The following is a 19255-nucleotide window of genomic DNA, read 5'->3' on the forward strand; positions in this document are numbered from 1 at the left end:
TTGCTGAACGAACTTTTTGGCCAACCCAATCTGAAACCAATATTTTAAGTCTATTATACCTCAACTGTTCAACTTCAGCTTCTTCAGCATTACTGGTTGGGGCACAGACTTGGATTACTGTGATACTGAATGGTTTGCCTTGGAAACGAATAAAGATCATTCTGTTGTTTTTGAGATTGCATCCAAGTACTGCATTTTGGACTCTTTTGTTGACCATGATGGCTACTCCATTTCTTCTGAGGGATTCCTGCCCACAGTAGTAGATATAATGGTCATCTGGGTTAAACTCACCCATTCCAGTCCATTTTAGTTTGCTGATTCCTAGAATGTCGACGTTCACTCTTGCCATCTCTTGTTTGACCACTTCCAATTTGCCTTGATTCATGGACCTGACGTTCCAGGTTCCTATGCAATATTGCTCTTTACAGTATCGGACCTTGCTTCTATCACCAGTCACATCCACAGCTTGGCTCCATCCCTTCATTCTTTCTGGAGTTATTTCTCCACTGATCTCCAGTAGCATGTTGGGCACCTACTGACCTGGGGAGTTCCTCTTTCAGTAACCTATCATTTTGCCTTTTCATACTGTTCATGGGGTTCTCAAGGCAAGAATACTGAAGCGGTTTGCCATTCCCTTTTCCAGTGGACCACATTCTGTCAGTGTTCCAAAAAATATGTCCTTTTCATTATAGGGGACTGGAATGCAAAAGTAGGAAGTCAAGAAACACCTGGAGTAACAGGCAAATTTGGCCTTGGAATGCGGAAGGAAGCAGGGCAAAGACTAATAACAGTTTTGCCAAGAAAATGCACTGGTCATAGCAAACACCCTCTTCCAACAACACAAGAGAAGACTCTGCACATGGACATCACCAGATGGTCAACACCAAAATCAGACTGATTATATTCTTTGCAGCCAAAGATGGAAAACCTCTATACAGTCAACAAAAACAAGACCGGGAGCTGACTGTGGCTCAGATCATGAACTCCTTATTGCCAAATTCAGACTCAAATTGAAGAAAGTAGGGAAAAATGCTAGACCATTCATTCAGGTATGACCTAAATCAAATCCCTTATGATAATACAGTGGAAGTGAGAAATAGATTTAAGGGCCTAGATCTGATAGACAGAGTGCCTGATGAACTATGGAATGAGGTTCATGACATTGTACAGGAGACAAGGATCAAGACCATCCCCATGGAAAAGAAATGCAAAAAAGCAAAATGGCTGTCTAGTGAGGCCTTACAAATAACTGTGAAAAGAAGAGAAGTGAAAAGCAAAGGAGAAAAGAAAAGATGTAAGCATCTGAATGTAGAGTTCCAAAGAAGAGCAAGGAGAGATAAGAAAGCCTTCCTCAGCGATCAATGCAAAGAAATAGAGGAAAAGAACAGAATGGGGAAGACTAGAGATCTCTTCAAGAAAATTAGAGATACCAAGGGAACATTTCATGCAAAGATGGGCTCGATAAAGGACAGAAATGGTATGGACCTAACAGAAGCAGAAGATATTAAGAAGAGGTGGCAAAAATGCACAGAAGAACTGTACAAAAAAGATCTTCATGATCCAGATAATCACGATGGTGTGATCACTCATCCAGAGCCAGACATCCTGGAATGTGAAGTCAAGTGGGCCTTAGAAAGCATCACTACAAACAAAGGTGGTGGAGGTGATGGAATTCCAGTAGAGCTATTTCAAATCCTGAAAGATGATGCTGTGAATGTGTTGCACTCAATATGCCAGCAAATTTGGAAAACTCAGCAGTGGCCACAGGACTGGAAAATGTCAGTTTTCATTCCAATCCCAAAGAAAGGCAATGCCAAATAATGCTCAAACTACCTCACAATTGCACTCATCTCACACGCTAGTAAAGTAATGCTCAAAATTCTCCAAGCCAGGCTTCAGCAATACGTGAACCGTGAACTTCGAGATGTTCAAGCTGGTTTTCGAAAAGGCAGAGGAACCGGAGATCAAATTGCCAACATCCGCCAGATCATGGAAAAAGCAAGAGAGTTCCAGAAAAACATCTATTTCTGCTTTATTGAGTATGCCAAAGCCTTTGACTGTGTGGATCACAATAAACTGTGGAAAATTCTGAAAGAGATGGGAATACCAGACCACCTGACCTGCCTCTTGAGAAATCAGTATGCAGGTCAGGAAGCAACAGTTAGAACTGGACATGGAACAACAGACTGGTTCCAAATAGGAAAGGGAGTATGTCAAGGCTGTATATTGTCACCTTGCTTATTTAACTTACATGCAGAGTACATCATGAGAAACACTGGACTGGAAGAAACACAAGCTGGAATCAAGATTGCCAGGAGAAATATCAATAATCTCAGATATGCAGATGACACCACCCTTATGGCAGAAAGTGAAGAGGAACTAAAAAGCCTCTTGATGAAAGTGAAAAGAGGAGAGTGAAAAAGTTGGCTTAAAGCTCAACATTCAGAAAATGAAGATCATGGCATCCGGTCCCATCACTTCATGGGAAATAGATGGGGAAACAATGGAAACAGTGTCAGACTTTATTTTTTGGGGCTCCAGAATCACTGCAGATGGTGACTGCAGCCATGAAATTAAAAGACGCTTACTCCTTGGAAGAAAAGTTATGAGCAACCTAGATAGCATATTCAAAAGCAGAGACATTACTTTGCCGTCTAAGGTCCGTCTAGTCAAGGCTATGGCCTGGGTCATGTATGGATGTGAGAGTTGGACTGTGAAGAAGGCTGAGCCCCGAAGAATTGATGCTTTTGAACTGTGGTGTTGGAGAAGACTCTTGAGAGTCCCTTGGACTGCAAGGGGATCCAACCAGTCCATTCTGAAGGAGATCAGCCCTGGGATTTCTTTGGAAGGAATGATGCTAAAGCTGAAACTCCAGTACTTTGGCCACCTCATGGGAAGAGTTGACTCATTGGAAAAGACTCTGATGCTGGGAGGGATTGGGGGCAGGAGGAGAAGGGGACGACAGAGGATGAGATGGCTGGATGGCATCACGGACTTGATGGACATGAGTCTGAGTGAACTCTGGGAGTTGGTGATGGACAGGGAGGCCTGGTGTGCTGCGATTCATGGGGTCGCAAAGAGTTGGACACGACTGAGTGACTGAACTGAACTGATACTTCAACTGAAAGAAAAGAAAAGAAAAAAAAGAGGGAGGGAGGAATTTCATCAGGATGTATCTAGGTGCAAAAGCACTTCTTACTCCTATGCCACTATCAACTGGCCCTTTCAATCTTAAGATTCTTCTCTCTTCCTGTAGGAAGATATATATTACCTATCCTTGATTAATTTTTCATCTCTTTGGGTTTTTTTCTCTGTGTTTTGAGATATTCTTTACCATCTTTTGTATCACTAATTCAGGATTCTGAGACTGTCCATTTTGCTTTTCAATCCTTCCTTGGTATTCCAGTTTTGATAATCACAATCTTAATTTACAGATACTTTCTTATTTTCTTCATTTTCAGAGAAGCTGATCTTGAGTCATGAATTCAATATCCTGTTAAATATCTCTGAAGATAGTATTTTGAAAGTTCTCTATTTCTTAGTATTTTGCATTAGTATTTTGAATACTTAGTGTTTTGAAAGTTCTCTTCTATTTCTTAAGTCTATCTGAGTGTTTCTGTTTCAGAATCTGTTGAGGATTCTGTATTATTTGGCCATATTATAAAGGAAGGATTCAGAAAGATCAAGTTAGTTTAGTTAGCTGTCACAGGTTTTCTAAGCCCTTGGATTAGGTAAGCCTTTTCCCAAGAGCGGTGGGCTGATCATGGGGATCTCTGGTTGAAGAGTCCACAGATATTTATTGAGCATTTACTATGTGCTGAGATGATGTGCACAGGAAGGCTGGGGACACCTTTCTTCACTGGTGACGTAGGAGAAAGTTTTACTTCAGGAACAAGACACTTCAGCTTATTTACTGTTGGGCAGAATTGCTCTTTCACTTTTTCCCCCTTCAAATCTGTTTTCAAAGTTCAAAGGTACTTTATGTTCTTATTCTGCAGTCCAAGTCCCAACACATGGTGTCTTCCGAGGCAGATCCCTAGTTTATTTTAGAAATCTAGCCTTACTGACTTTAGTCTGGGAGCAAAAGTCACAGCCAAGCCCTAGAATAGTAATTCTGAATCCTTGGCTGCAAAATGGAATCACCTGGGGAGTTGTTTTTTTTTTTTTTAAATCCTTATGCTTGGAGTTCCATCCTTTGAGATCTAATATTCTTATTTAACTGGTCTGGACTGAGACCTGGGCATCAGGATTTTAAAAGCTCCTCAGGTAATTCTAAATTCAGCCAAAGTTGAGAACTTGCTACGTAACAGGCTTGCTAGCCCAGCTGTTCCATATTGTTTTATAACAACCCTGACGATTGCCCCATAGCCTGCTTTGGCTCCCTTGCACCAGCTAACCAAGCTTGGAGTTCTGCCCAAGCTTGTGGGAAAGAACAGTATGTGCCTCTGCAGAGGTCTTTACACCTGTTGCGGCCTGGGTTTCCTGAGTCTAGTTTCCATCAGTCCCATTTTATCTACTTTACATATTCCAGAAATTCTTCATAATTTTTGACATACTTCTTGAAGTTTTCCTGTTTTCTACCACTAATGTGGATTGCTTCCTCTTTTTTGAAGTCATTCTCCACCCGTCTCCTTCCCTTCCCCAACTCTCATTTCAGTGGGATTTGTGGAGGGAAAAAGGGTGAGAAGAAAGGGTACTCCCAACAACCCAACTCCCTGTAGATCACTCTTGAAATTTTCACATTTGAAAATACTGCTGACTATCTGTACTCTTTGCATTCAGATGTGGTTGAAGTACTGTGAGGTAAGAGAGTTTAACTCAGAGAGCATTTTGATGCACCTACTCCAAGCACAAAGTTAATAAATCAGAAGAGATGAGAGATGGGAGGTGGGGGAAGAGGAGCTGGTAGCTCTTCAGAGCTTTATGTCAGTCAATTGGGTTTTCTAAGAAGACAAAGCTTAAAAGTAACAATGTAGCCACTACTGGCAATGAAACTAAAGTATGATGACTAAAGTATCAGTCATCATGATAACGTCAATTAGAGGAACTTAGAACACAGTGACTTTTCTTTAATGGAAAAAGGACAACACTGCATAAAAATTACAAGACGGCCATCTTAATTGACATAAACACACACACTGAAACAGGATCTATTGATTTGCAACCATCAGGATCCTGACAGAGGGAGTGAAATATCACAGTTTCTTTGAGAAAGATTAAACTCTGTCAAATTAATGTACAATCCTCACTTCCACAAAGAAACCACTAAAAGGAAGCAAAAGATCACAATTCAATAAAAGCCTTTCAATTCCACCCATAACTTTGTTCTTCAAAAAAACCAACCAACAAAAATCCTGGAGAAATATGAATTAGGTAAGATTACTAAGAAGGTATATAATTATTTTAAAGACTGTTACCAAAGACAAACTGATTATGGGTTCCAGATCAACCCTGGTAGAGGAAAAGGATTTGCTGATGGATTGGCTGGAAAGTAGAAGGGAAAGAGAAGTGTAAGGTTTATTTCCTTAAATCTATTTAAAGGAAGCAAAACATACGATATAAACATAATATAGTAGATAAAGAAATTAAGTGTCTGCCACCTTCTAGGCACCCTTCTTCACTTAACTGTCACAACAATCCGTGGGGGTAAAAAATCATTATTCTCATTTTACAGATGAGAAAGATGGTTAAGTAACTCAAGGTGATTAAGTAACTTGTCTAAAGTCATAAAAATACCAAGTAGTGATTCTGAGATTCAAAATTCATGTCTATCACTTCTGAAGTCTGTGGGCCCCCTCCCCTGACTCTTCATTGTACCTTTATACAGAAATGACAGAAACGCAGTCCCTCTTGTGTATCTATAATGATATATTATAATGGATGACCATTGTCTGGAGTTTTTCTTTCACAACTGGCCTTAGTTCTAGGATTTCTACTCGGTTTTGAACAGTCTATAGTGATGCTACAAAGAAGGCACATCAGTCAAGACAAGACTGAGAAGACTTTAAAAGGAACAAGGTGATCTTGGTTTCTGACAGGGACCACTTCTGAGTCAACCTTCTGTCCTCCTCCCACACAGAGTTTCAAAGAGCTTCATATAGGCTTCACAAAGGGAGAGCAGAACACCTTAACCTTGATACTGACAAAACAGCAAATTTTTATAAAATTGACTTGCTCCAGAAAACCCCAAAGGGCTTCTGGGAGAAAAAAGAATAAACTATTTACTCTAAAATTTCCCAGGAAAATATAAACTAACAAGAGAGACAAAAAAATTAGTCATTGCCTTTTCTTAATATATTTAGAGACAGAAAAGAATAAAATTATATAAAGAATTATTCTAATATATCAAAAATTCTATTCACAGAATATATTAGATAGAATATTACAGAATAGATAGAATTCTATATGGAATATTATATATCAATACAGCATGTTGACAGAATATTAGATATCAATATGTAGATATATATATTATAGATAACAGTAGATAATATAGATAATAATATATATCTAATATATAGATATATATCTATTGATATCTACTATTCTATCATTATACAATATATCAATATACAATATCAATATAGAATATTGATAGATTATTCATGCAAAAGGGATTATAAGAAAAAATTAATATATCTGCTCATTTCTGCAAAAAATATAAGAATAAACCAAGAATGAATGAGACTGGCTACCTATAAGAGGCAGAAATTTAGCAACAGAGTGGAAATAATGAGGTAATGGGGACAGGTTAGTAGGATGAGGGGGATAACACTTTTGTGTCTTTTTATATCATCTAGAATCATGGTAATGTTTCATATACCCCAAAAAACAAATAATTAAAACCAACCAGAGTGTGAGGGGAACTCTAATGGAAGGCAAACATAACAGATGAACTTAACTGTATTACAAGTGAGTAACATCACCACAACGAAGGGAATGAGAATGGAAGAACTAACCTAAGTTGGAGAAGAGTATTTTCAGTGTGTGCTACAGGCTCAGGACAAAAGGAACTACTTTCAAGATACTTCCTACTTAGGAAATCTGGTTTTCACAGGGGGGTGTGTGCGTGTGTGTGTGCATTCAGTCACTCAGTCACGTCCGACTCTTCGTGGCCCGATGGACTGTAGCCCTCCAGACTCTCTGTCCATCGGATTTCCCAGGCAAGAATATTGGAGGGGTGTGGGTTAGCAATTCTGAAACTGCTTTCTGTGCATACTATGATTAAGCAAATAAATAAATATATTGTGGATAACGAGAGCCAGGTTTCTCACTGTAGGAGAAAGCAGTTTCAAAGCAGCAGAGGGAAGGCTAAAACAAATCTGTGATGGGGTGAAACTGAAAGTGTCAGTACGTACCCATAGTTTTTAACATATTATTGACCAGGGGATTTCTGCAGAAACTAACACCTGTGGCCAGCAATTTATAAATAAATCTTGAAAAGTCTCTGGTCAATAAAATTCAGGTAACAGAAAATGTATTAATATGTTTCTAGTCAGTAATGAGTTAATACATATTTGCATACTAATACAGAAGTATACATAGATATGCACAGATGCACATCAAAGCACATATATTTCCTGGACCTGTTAAGAGCTTCTAGAAGCAATACCATTCCACAGCATGAGTATACCTAGCACCCAGATCTTCATTTCTAAATACCATTCTCCAGGAAAAGGAATCAGACAGAGCTCCTTGGAGAAATGGCTGATTCTACACCTGGGGCAGGAAAATTAACCAAAGAAACCCTGAGCATCCACTGGTGTCAAAAGTAAGCATGTGCTCAAGAAACAGTGTTGAAAGGACAAAGGAGCCAAGCTGAAGGAATTCTGAATTGCCAAATCAAGGACAATCTGAGCAACAAGAGTATTAATGAAAAATAACCTACAGAATAAAACAATATCCATGGGTCAATACTGGTGTAAATAAACAACTGAATAAACAAACAGGGGAGAAGAGGCAGCTCTTCCTCACAGCAGAATTCTAATTAAATGTAGAAGAAACAGTGGCAATAGAAAAGTCACCATTAGGCAAATACCACAGTAATAACTGTTGCATACAAAAATCGTTCATTCAAGGGTGCTAAAATTAGTGTGTGAAGGTGTGATGTAAAAGAGGTTATTCCCATAGTTTCCTAACATTTCCCTCCCAATGAGATACTTCGTAATTATGGACAGAAAAACAGTAACTTTATAGTGGAAAAACATGGCAAACAGACCCCACCATAACCAAGTGATCCAAGTTAATACCACCATCAGTGGGACACCAATGTCATGCACCTCCTGGTAACTGAAAAGGGCACAGCATAACTTAGGTGGTATTTTTCCAAATTTGCATAGCCTCAATCTGATCAGGGGAAAACATCAGACAAACTCAAATTGAGGGATATTCTCCAATAATTGGCCAGTTATCTTCAAAAGTGTTAAAGTCATGAAAAACACAGAAAGATGACAAACTGTCACAGATTGAAGGAGACAACTAAATTACAATGTTGGATACTGAATTTGATGGTACACTAGAAAAAGGACATCAACATGGCAACTGGTGACATTAAAGTTGAGATTTGCAGAATGCTTAATAGCACTGAATCCATGTTAATTTCCTGATTCTGATAATGTATTGTGGTTAGGTAAGATGGCAACACTAGGGGAAGCTATGTGAAGCATATAAGGAGAATCTCTGTCCTAGTTTTGCAACTTTTCTGTAAGTTAAAAATTATTTCAGTGAAACATTAAAAAAAAATGACTCCTGTTGAAAATATTACCAAAAGCCAGATTTGATTTAATTTACAGTGGTAGCTTTGTGGTATTGCCTATAACTGGGAAAAGTTTTTCCTTTTAATTTCGTTGACAAAAACCTCCAGTTTTAAAATATAAATTGGTGAGTTAGGGAAGTCACTGTAGCATAGGTGAAAAATCCTTTACTTTGTATGTTTGAAAATTTTCATAATAAAAATTTTAAAAAATGTTATAGACAAGATTTCTACTACTACTACTACTACTACTACGTCGCTTCAGTCGTGTCCGACTCTGTGCGACCCCACAGACGGCAGCCCACCAGGCTCCCCCATCCCTGGAATTCTCCAGGCAAGAACACTGGAGTGGGTTGCCATTTCTAAGTGCTTATTAATATACTGAAGAGAATTTCCTATTATTTCTGTAACTTTCATAAACATTTAGAATTTGGTCATAGAAGTTTTAGGGCTAGCAGGACCTTAGAAATCAAGACAGCTTCTCCTGTGTCACTGCACACAAAAGAAGCGAAAGCCAGAGAGGCAACATCCAGCTAGAGCTGGCCACGGTCTGAATCCTCTCTCAGCTCCTATTCTAGGTGTTGCTCAAACGTTATGCACCTGAGCTCCTCTTCATCTATTCTAAACTTATCAAGAATGATAACTATCTAAACACTTTAACTACAACAGAACAGCAGTACTATTTATAACTGTTTCCAACTTAACCAAAAGAGAAATTTGAACTAATGTACCGGACCTGTGCAAACGAAAAATGGGTTCAAAGTAGAAGGTAAAATAATGTTGTGGTTCAATATGCAACATTAAAGAAAAAAGAATCAACTATTCTAGTATACATTTTAAAAAACGAACTCTCATTCCTGTTGCCATCCTTGTTTAGTGACTTGATTTTTTTAATGTGTGTTATTTCTTTTTTTGGGCACATGATCCATTTAGTTTAGTCTTTCAATAGTTTATAATTTCCCTGTAAGGGACTTCCTACATATTTTTTGTTAGATATATTCCTACATATTCTAGTTCATTATGCTATTTCAAATGAAACCTTTATTTTTCAAACTTTAAACCTTTTATTTGGTATTGGGGTAACAGAAAAGATATTAAGAAGAGGTGGCAAGAATACACAGAAGAACTGTACAAAAAAGATTTTCACGATCCAGATAATCACGATGGTATGATCACTCACCTAGAGCCAGACATCCTGGAATGTGAAGTCAAGTGGGCCTTAGAAAGCATCACTACGAACAAAGCTAGTGGAGGTGATGGAATTCCAGTAGAGCTCTTTCAAATCCTGAAAGATGATGCTGTGAAAGTGCCGCACTCAATATGCCAGCAAATTTGGAAAACTCAGCAGTGGCCACAGGACTGGAAAAAGTCAGTTTTCACTCCAATCCCAAAGAAAGGCAATGCCAAAGAATGCTCAAACTACCTCACAATTGCACTGATCTCACACGCTAGTAAAGTAATGCTCAAAATTCTCCAAGCCAGGCTTCAGCAATACATGAATCGTGAACTTCCAGATGTTCAAGCTGGTTTTAGAAAAGGCAGAGGAACCAGAAATCAAATTGCCAACATCCGCTGGATCATCGAGAAAGCAAGAGAGTTCCAGGAAAACATCTATTTCTGCTTTATTGACTATGCCAAAGCCTTTGACTGTGTGGATCACAATAAACTGTGGAAAATTCTGAAAGAGATGGGAATACCAGACCACCTGGCCTGCCTCTTGAGTAACCTGTATGCAGGTCAGGAAGCAACAGTTAGAACTGGACATGGAACAACACACTAGTTCCAAATAGGAAAAGGAGTACATCAAGGCTGTATATTGTCACTCTGCTTATTTAACTTATACGCAGAATACATCATGAGAAACAATGGACTGGAAGAGGCACAAGCTGGAATCAAGAATGCGGGGAGAAATATCAATATCCTCAGATATGCAGATGACACCATCCTTATGGCAGAAAGTGAAGAGGAGCTAAAAAGCCTCTTGATGAAAGTGAAAGAGGACAGTGAAAAAGTTGGTTTAAAGCTCAACATTCAGAAAATGAAGATCATGGCATCCGGTCCCATCACTTCATGGGAAATGATGGGGAAACAATGGAAACAGTGTCAGACTTTATTTTTTGGGGCTCCAAAATCACTGCAGATGGTGACTGCAGCCATGAAATTAAAAGACGCTTACTCCTTGGGAGAAAAGTTATGAGCAACCTAGATAGCATATTCAAAAGCAGAGACATTACTTTGTCAACAAATGTCCGTCTAGTCAAGGCTATGGTTTTCCCTGTGGTCATGTATGGATGTGAGAGTTGGACTGTGAAGAAGGCTGAGCCCCGAAGAATTGATGCTTTTGAACTGTGGTGTTGGAGAAGACTCTTGAGAGTCCCTTGGACTGCAAGGAGATCCAACCAGTCCATTCTAAAGGAGATCAGCCCTGGGTGTTTCTTGGAAGGAATGATGCTAAAACTGAAACTCCAGTACTTTGGCCACCTCATGCGAAGAGTTGACTCATTCGAAAAGACTCTGATGCTGGGAGCGATTGGGGGCAGGAGGAGAAGGGGACGACAGAGGATGAGATGGCTGGATGGCATCACTGGCTCAATGGACGTGAGTCTGAGTGAACTCCGGGAGTTGGTGATGGACAGGGAGGCCAGGCATGCTGCGGTTCACGGGGTCGCAAAGAGTCGGACACGACTGAGTGACTGAACTGAACTGATAGCCAGTTAACAATGTTGTGGTAGTTTCAGGTGAACAGCAAAGGGACTTGGCCCATACATATACATGTAACCATTCTCCCCCAACCCCACTCCCATCTTGGCTGGCACATAACACTGAATAGAGTTCTAAGTGCTACACAACAGGTCCTTGTTGTTTATCCATTTTGAATATAGTAGTGTGTACACGACCTTCCCAAAGTCCCTAACTATCCCTTCCTCCCGGAACCGTAAGTTGGTTTTCTGTTTCTGTTTTGTAAGTCAGTCAGCTGTATCGTTTCTTTTTAGATCCCACATATAAGGGGTGCCACACTTCACTCAGTAGGACATTCTCTGGGTCTGCCCACATTGCTGCACATGGCACTGTTTCATTCTTTGATGGCTGGCTAATATTCCATGCTATATATGCACCACAGCTTCTGTATCCGTTCCTCTGTCAATGCACATTTAGGCTGTTTCCATGTCCTGGCTATTGCAAACAGTGCTGCAATCAATATTGGGGTACATGGATCCTTTCAGATCATGGTTTCCTCTGGATATATGCCCAGGAGTGGGACTGCAGAGTCATATGGTAGCTCTATTTTTAGTTTTCTAAGGACCTCTATACTGTTCTCTATAGTGGTTATACCAATTTACATTCCCAGTAACGGTATAGGAAAGTTCCCTTCTCTCCACACTCTCTCCAGCATTTGCTGTTTGTGAATTTTTGATGATAGCCATTTTGACCAGTGTAAGGTGCTATCTCATTGAAGCTTTGATTTGTACTGCTCTAATAACTAACAACGTTGGACATCTTTTCATGTGCCCGTTGGCCATCTGTATCTCCTCGTTGGAGAAATGTCTATTTAGGTTTTCTGCCCATTTTTTGAGAGGGCTGTGTGTTTTAATGTTGTTAAGCATCAAAGTGTTTATAAATTTTGGAGACTAATCCCTTACTGATTAAAAAAAATTTTTTTCTTTTTTTTAATCACACGGCTTGCAGGATCTTTAGTTCCCTGACCAGGGATTGAACCTCAGGCCATGGCAGTGAAAGTGCTAAGTCCTAACCACTGGACTGCCAGAGAATTCCCTTGATTTTTTTTCATTTTAATGGATATATTTCTTTATGCTTTCTCACAACTGTCTATTTTTAAGTACTTCAGCTCAGTAAATGGCATCTAACAAACATTTATCTGTGCAGAAAGCATTTGCTGAACACCAAATGTGTAAGGCTCTGTAAGTGATGCTGGAAACAAAAAGATGAAGAAAGGTTCTTGTCATCCGCAACGCGCTGTGCAATGAAGAGAGGAGCAGATGCCGACTGGAAGGCATTTGTGTACACAGTGTGTACACAAGTGGTGTACACAGTGGCACACAATATGTGCATACCTCCCTCTGGGAGGGGGGAAGGGTGCTCCACTACCCTGGTCCTCATCCTATTCTGACACCCTATTGAGCAAATGGAGTAGCCATCATGGTCAACAAGAGTCCAAAATGCAGTACTTGGATGCACTCTCAAAAACGACAGAATGATCTCTGTTCATCTCCAAGGCAAACCATTCAATATCACAGTAATCCAAGTCTATGCCCCAACCAGTAACACTGAAGAAGCTGAAGTTGAACAGTTCTATGAAGAACTACAAGATCTTTTAGAACTAACACCCAAAAAAGATGTCCTTTTCATTATAGGGGACTGGAATGCAAAAGTAGGAAGTCAAGAAACACCTGGAGTAACAGGCAAATTTGGCCTTGGAATGCGGAAGGAAGCAGGGCAAAGACTAATACAGTTTTGCCAAGAAAATGCACTGGTCATAGCAAACACCCTCTTCCAACAACACAAGAGAAGACTCTGCACATGGACATCACCAGATGGTCAACACCAAAATCAGATTGATTATATTCTTTGTAGCCAAAGATGGAGAAGCTCTATACAGTCAACAAAAACAAGACCGGGAGCTGACTGTGGCTCAGATCATGAACTCCTTATTGCCAAACTCAGACTTAAATTGAAGAAAGTGGGGAAAACCACTAGACCATTCAGGTATGACCTAAATCAAATCCCTTACGATTATACAGTGGAAGTGAGAAATAGATTTAAGGGCCTAGATCTGACAGATAGAGTGCCTGATGAACTATGGAATGAGGTTTGTGACACTGTACAGGAGACAGGGATCAAGACCAGCCTCATGGAAAAGAAATGCAAAAAAGCAAAATGGCTGTCTAGTGAGGCCTTACAAATAGCTGTGAAAAGAAGAGAAGCGAAAAGCAAAGGAGAAAAGAAAAGATGTAAGCATCTGAATGTAGAGTTCCAAAGAATAGCAAGAAGAGAAAAGAAAGCCTTCCTCAGTGATCAATGCAAAGAAACAGAGGGAAACAACAGAATGGGGAAGACTAGAGATCTCTTCAAGAAAATTAGAGATACCAAGGGAACATTTCATGCAAAGATGGGCTCGATAAAGGACAGAAATGGTATGGACCTAACAGAAGCAGGTGGCAAGAATACACAGAAGAACTGTACAAAAAAGATCTTCACGACCAAGATAATCACGATGGTATGATCACTCACCTAGAGCCAGACATCCTGGAATGTGAAGTCAAGTGGGCCTTAGAAAGCATCACTACGAACAAAGCTAGTGGAGGTGATGGAATTCCAGTGGAGCTCTTTCAAATCCTGAATGATGCTGTGAAAATGCTGCACTCAATATGCCAGCAAATTTGGAAAACTCAGCAGTGGCCACAGGACTGGAAAAAGTCAGTTTTCACTCCAATCCCAAAGAAAGGCAATGCCAAAGAATGCTCAAACTACCTCACAATTGCACTCATCTCACACGTTAGTAAAGTAATGCTCAAAATTCTCCAAGCCAGGCTTCAGCAATACATGAATCGTGAACTCCCTGATGTTCAAGCTGGTTTTAGAAAAGGCAGAGGAACCAGAAAATCAAATTGCCAACATCCGCTGGATCATCGAGAAAGCAAGAGAGTTCCAGGAAAACATCTATTTCTGCTTTATTGACTATGCCAAAGCCTTTGACTGTGTGGATCACAATAAACTGTGGAAAATTCTGAAAGAGATGGGAATACCAGACCACCTGGCCTGCCTCTTGAGAAACCTATATGCAGGTCAGGAAGCAACAGTTAGAACTGGACATGGAACAACACACTGGTTCCAAATAGGAAAGGGAGTACGTCAAGGCTGTATATTGTCACTCTGCTTATTTAACTTCTATGCAGAGTACATTATGAGACACACTAGGCTGGAAGAGGCACAAGCTGGAATCAAGATTGCCGGGAGAATTATCAATGACCTCAGAAATATCAATGACACCACCCTTATGGCAGAAAGTGAAGAGGAACTCAAAAGCCTCTTGATGAAAGTGAAAGAGGAGAGTGAAAAAGTTGGTTTAAAGCTCAACATTCAGAAAATGAAGATCATGGCATCCGGTCCCATCACTTCATGGGAAATAGATGGGGAAACAGTGTCAGACTTTATTTTTTGGGGCTCCAAAATCACTGCGGATGGTGACGGCAGCCATGAAATTAAAAGACGCTTACTCCTTAGAAGAAAAGTTATGAGCAACTTAGATAGCATATTCAAAAGCAGAGACATTACTTTGCCAACCAAGGTCTGTCTAGTCAAGGCTATGGTTTCTCCAGTAGTCACGTATGAATGTGAGAGTTGGACTGTGAAGAAGGCTGAGCACCGAAGAATGGATGCTTTTGAACTGTGGTGTTGGAGAAGACTCTTGAGAGTCCCTTGAACTGCAAGGAGATCCAACCAGTCCATTCTAAAGGAGATCAGCCCTGGGTGTTTCTTGGAAGGAATGATGCTAAAACTGAAACTCCAGTACTTTGGCCACCTCATGCAAAGAGTTGACTCATTGGAAAAGACTCTGATGCTGGGAGGGATTGGGGGCAGGAGGAGAAGGGGACGACAGAGGATGAGATGGCTGGATGGCATCACCAGCTCGATGGACGTGAGTCTGAGTGAACTCTGGGAGTTGGTGATAGACAGGGAGGCCCGGCGTACTGCGGTTCACAGGGTCGCAAAGAGTTAGACAGGACTGAACAACTGAACTGAACTGAACTGATTTAGCAAATGAAAAGAAAGTAAATAAAATAGCTTCAGGTCATTCTATAAATGACAAAGCAGAACTTGAACCCAGGTCTCCTGACACAGAACAGAATAAATTATTCCCCAGTTTTGATCTGTCTAAAATGATGAACCATTTTTTATCCTGACAACAGCCTGTGAGATGAGTTTGAGAGCCCTGAAGGGCATTACCATCTACTGCTCTATTTAGTAAATGTAACCTTGAGTAATTTATTTAACTCTCTGAACTCACTTTTCTCAACTAGGGATAATTAATCATACCTCAAAAGGTTACTGTGAGAAATAAATGAATAAATATATAAGGTAACTAATATGGCTATTGGCATACCAAGGAGTCCACAGACTAACAACTCCTTATTGGATCGGCTTACCTTTTATTCACTTTTTTAAAGAGTTTGAAGAAGCTGGTACAGTTTTTGGCCCATACAGGTTGAGTGGATATTTACTAAATGAAGTCATTATTAAAGAAATGTTGAATTTAAAACTACTCTAGATAAATATTCAATACATTTACTCTTTTAAAGATTTTAAAAAGGAAAGCTCCATTTTGTCCATATAACTGGGACCTCTCACAGCAGTACTTACTCTCTACTGTCGCTCCCTCATTTGGGTTTGAATACCCTTCTCCTTTCCGTTTGATTCTTCGAATAATACCTCCATCTTCAAATAAATCCTCTCCTTTGAAATCAAGGAGCTCAATCTAGAAAGGAAAAAGGGATATGGCTGAGAATGGCCCAAACAAAGTCAATTTAACATACTTACATGCTAGGGCAACTATTCTCCTTTCATTTTACAAAACAAAACTCTGTTTTATATTTATCTGTGCTTCTCAGTTATTGGAAAAGTAGGGAAAAAAGAACACTGCACTTTTCAATACCTGGAAAGAACCTTCACTTAATGATAATGTCTAGGACCACATCCTGTGGGGCTACACTGCAAAGACAGACAGGAAATACTAGGAAAACTGCCTTGTGGGCAAAACGCCAGAGTGACACAGTTCTGGCCCAAAACTACTTTGTTTAACTCTAGAGGCCACCACTTTTTCACCCCAAATTCATGGGAATTCCCTTCTTAAAATGTAAGACTAAACTCTGTGAATCAGGCCTACAACCAACTAAAGGCGTATTTTACCTGTTTACAATGTTTCAGGCATTTTCCCTCTTAATTTTTTAATTAAGTGTGGCCAAATATGTGTGACTCAACACAGGATGAGTAACATTTTATCACCACCTACTGCTTCTAATGAGGAAGTGAGATCTAGGACAGTTATAAACCTCTGTCATAAAAATAGCTTTACAACTTGGTTTAGGTGTATTTCAACATTTATCTCCCACATTTCCCATCCTGTCCTCTGGTCGAGTCTGAATATGTCACAACTCAGACCACTGATCAGAACCTTTATTTCTAAGCCTGGTTTCTTTTGTTTATTTGGATATGACCGTTTTGTGCCAGAGACACGTTTCTAAGAAAGCACTGGCACACACCCCTTGGGTTTGTGGGAAACAATTCAAGAAGCCAAGCTCCAAAATAAATAAGTTGGATCCGATTCTCAATAGCAAGCTTAGCTCCTCGGTGCACTGCCTGTCGCTTGGAGCCAGCACTGTAGTAGAGCAGATGCTAACAAGGCAACATCACACACATACTTGCCTCAAAAAAGAGAGTTGCATTCGAGGGAATTTTGGGGAGACTGCCAGCTGAGCCATATGCATATTCTGGTTTGCACAGTAAATGACAGATCTCCCCTTTCTTCATGGTAGCCACCCCAACGTCCCATGCCTTGATAACTTGGCCTAGGAGAAAGGAAAAAGTGGTTGAAAGCTATAGGCTATATTTTAAGACTTTCACAAAACAAAAATTCAAACACATTTCCCATTCCTTAAACGATATACTACTCAGCTAGGAAACAGGGGCTACAAAAAAACTCAGTAAAAGTTACACACTAAGAAACAAATTGTGATTTTTTTTTCCTGAGAGCTAACAGAGAAGATTTCTCTGCTGAGAAGCATGAAAGTGGTATCAGATTCTACACTGCTCAAAGACTAAGTCTTTGAAAAGTGGCAGTAACATGATCTCTGAAATGTGGCTGGGCTGCAGTTGTTGGTTAATTTATAATTTCAACCATAAGAATAAGTGCGTGTTTTCTAGGCAGAGATGGAACAAAAATAGTATAGAAAATGGAATTTGTCCTAAGAAAGCATATAATTTAGTTGGGTAGACAAAAACAACAAACAAAAAGCAGTCGGAAAAGTATAAATTGCATAAAATGGCGCATGAAACAGATTTCTCCTCAAAGTTTAGAGTAAAAAAAAGAAGTGGTTTTTGTTTTTCTAAAAAACCAGAATGATGTGTGTCTTCTTCTGCCAAATCACAAGAACTACAGAACTCAGAAATTTTTTTTGCTTACTTCCAGGAAACTAAAAGTTTACTGTAAAACTGTATTTCTTTTTTTTTTTTTTTTTGGATATGGACCATTTCTAAAGTCTTTATTGAATTTGTTACATTTACTGCTTCTGTTTTATTGTTCTGGCTTTTCTGGCCACAGGCATGTGGTATCTTAGCTTCCGATCAGGGATCAAACCCACCCCCACCCCCCCACCCCTGCACTGGAAGGTGAAGTCTTAACCACTGGACCACCGGGGAAGAAACTTAACCTACATAATTGGATCTTACAATAAGCAGTCCCAAATCCTTTGGAAAACAACAGAAAATGTACAAAACTTCAAGGGATGATATACAAATTTGAGGTGCTCTGTCAAAGACTTGAGTATTCAAAGTGAGACCAGGTGAGCAATGAACACCAGAAAAAGCAAAATTTTGAAAACAGCTGTTATCTTGAACTGAGAGCTGATGGTAGGACTACAGTAAGGATGATTAGAATAAGAGGAACTCTACACTAAGGTATGTAAGTACAGAGGGACAAAGCATTTGTGACTCATGACTTCAGCTTAGTCTTAAGCATTACAACTTTTCAAAATATCAGATATACTTATTTTAAAGTGTATGTAAGGTATACATGCCTATTTTTACAAACACCTAAGAGAGAAAGATATAAGTGAAAAGTCATTCATTCCCTCCTTATAAGAAGCCACTGTTGTTATTTCTTTTTTGTATCTTTCCAGTGTGCGCTGTTGCTTTTTAAAAAATTTAAAACAAAAGGACAGCATACTATACATTCAGGTCGGAACTGCTTTTTCATTACACAGATTCTTATATACATATATTTTAATATATATAAATATATGACATAAAATGTTATAAACATATAAACATATGTTTATAATTTATATATGTATGTATATATGCTTATATACACACACTTATATCTTTATTCATCAGCTGATAGGAGGATATGAATTTTAGGGGTTAGCAGTACAGCCTGCTTTAACTCCAGACTGTGTAAATTAGAATACCAGGTCTGCCGCATATTAGTTGTGTGACCTTGTACAAGTTCCCTTGTCTGCAAAATGTAGATAATAATAGTACTTGCCATATAGCTGTTATAAGAATTCAAGTGCCTGGCATATAATATACACTGAATAAAGAATAGTCGTCATCATCATCATCAATACATACTGACCTACTTCATGCTCAGTGGCTTCAGAATATTCCAGTCACTCTACTCTTGAGAAACATTATCATCAACAGTACTCTAATAGGGATTTTTGTCCCTTATGTTTGCCTTTTATGTGCAAGTATATTTGGAGAGCA

The 19255-nt window shown here is 39.4% G+C and overlaps 1 protein-coding gene across 2 annotated transcripts in view; it reads right to left on the bottom strand.

The window, feature by feature from the left end:
* Nucleotides 1-19255, bottom strand: part of FKBP5 (FKBP prolyl isomerase 5) — a 117844-nt gene that overhangs the window by 24215 nt on the left and 74374 nt on the right. For both annotated transcript variants that reach the window (XM_068960616.1, XM_068960615.1), the window contains exons 5-6: nucleotides 17195-17337; nucleotides 16133-16247 (exon numbers count right to left, since the gene is read on the bottom strand). In XM_068960616.1, coding sequence (XP_068816717.1) covers nucleotides 16133-16247; nucleotides 17195-17337 — 258 coding nt within the window. The remainder of the gene's footprint in view (nucleotides 1-16132; nucleotides 16248-17194; nucleotides 17338-19255) is intronic.

Source organism: Capricornis sumatraensis, chromosome 22 (assembly GCF_032405125.1).
Source record: "Capricornis sumatraensis isolate serow.1 chromosome 22, serow.2, whole genome shotgun sequence".
Classification (NCBI taxonomy): domain Eukaryota; kingdom Metazoa; phylum Chordata; class Mammalia; order Artiodactyla; family Bovidae; genus Capricornis; species Capricornis sumatraensis.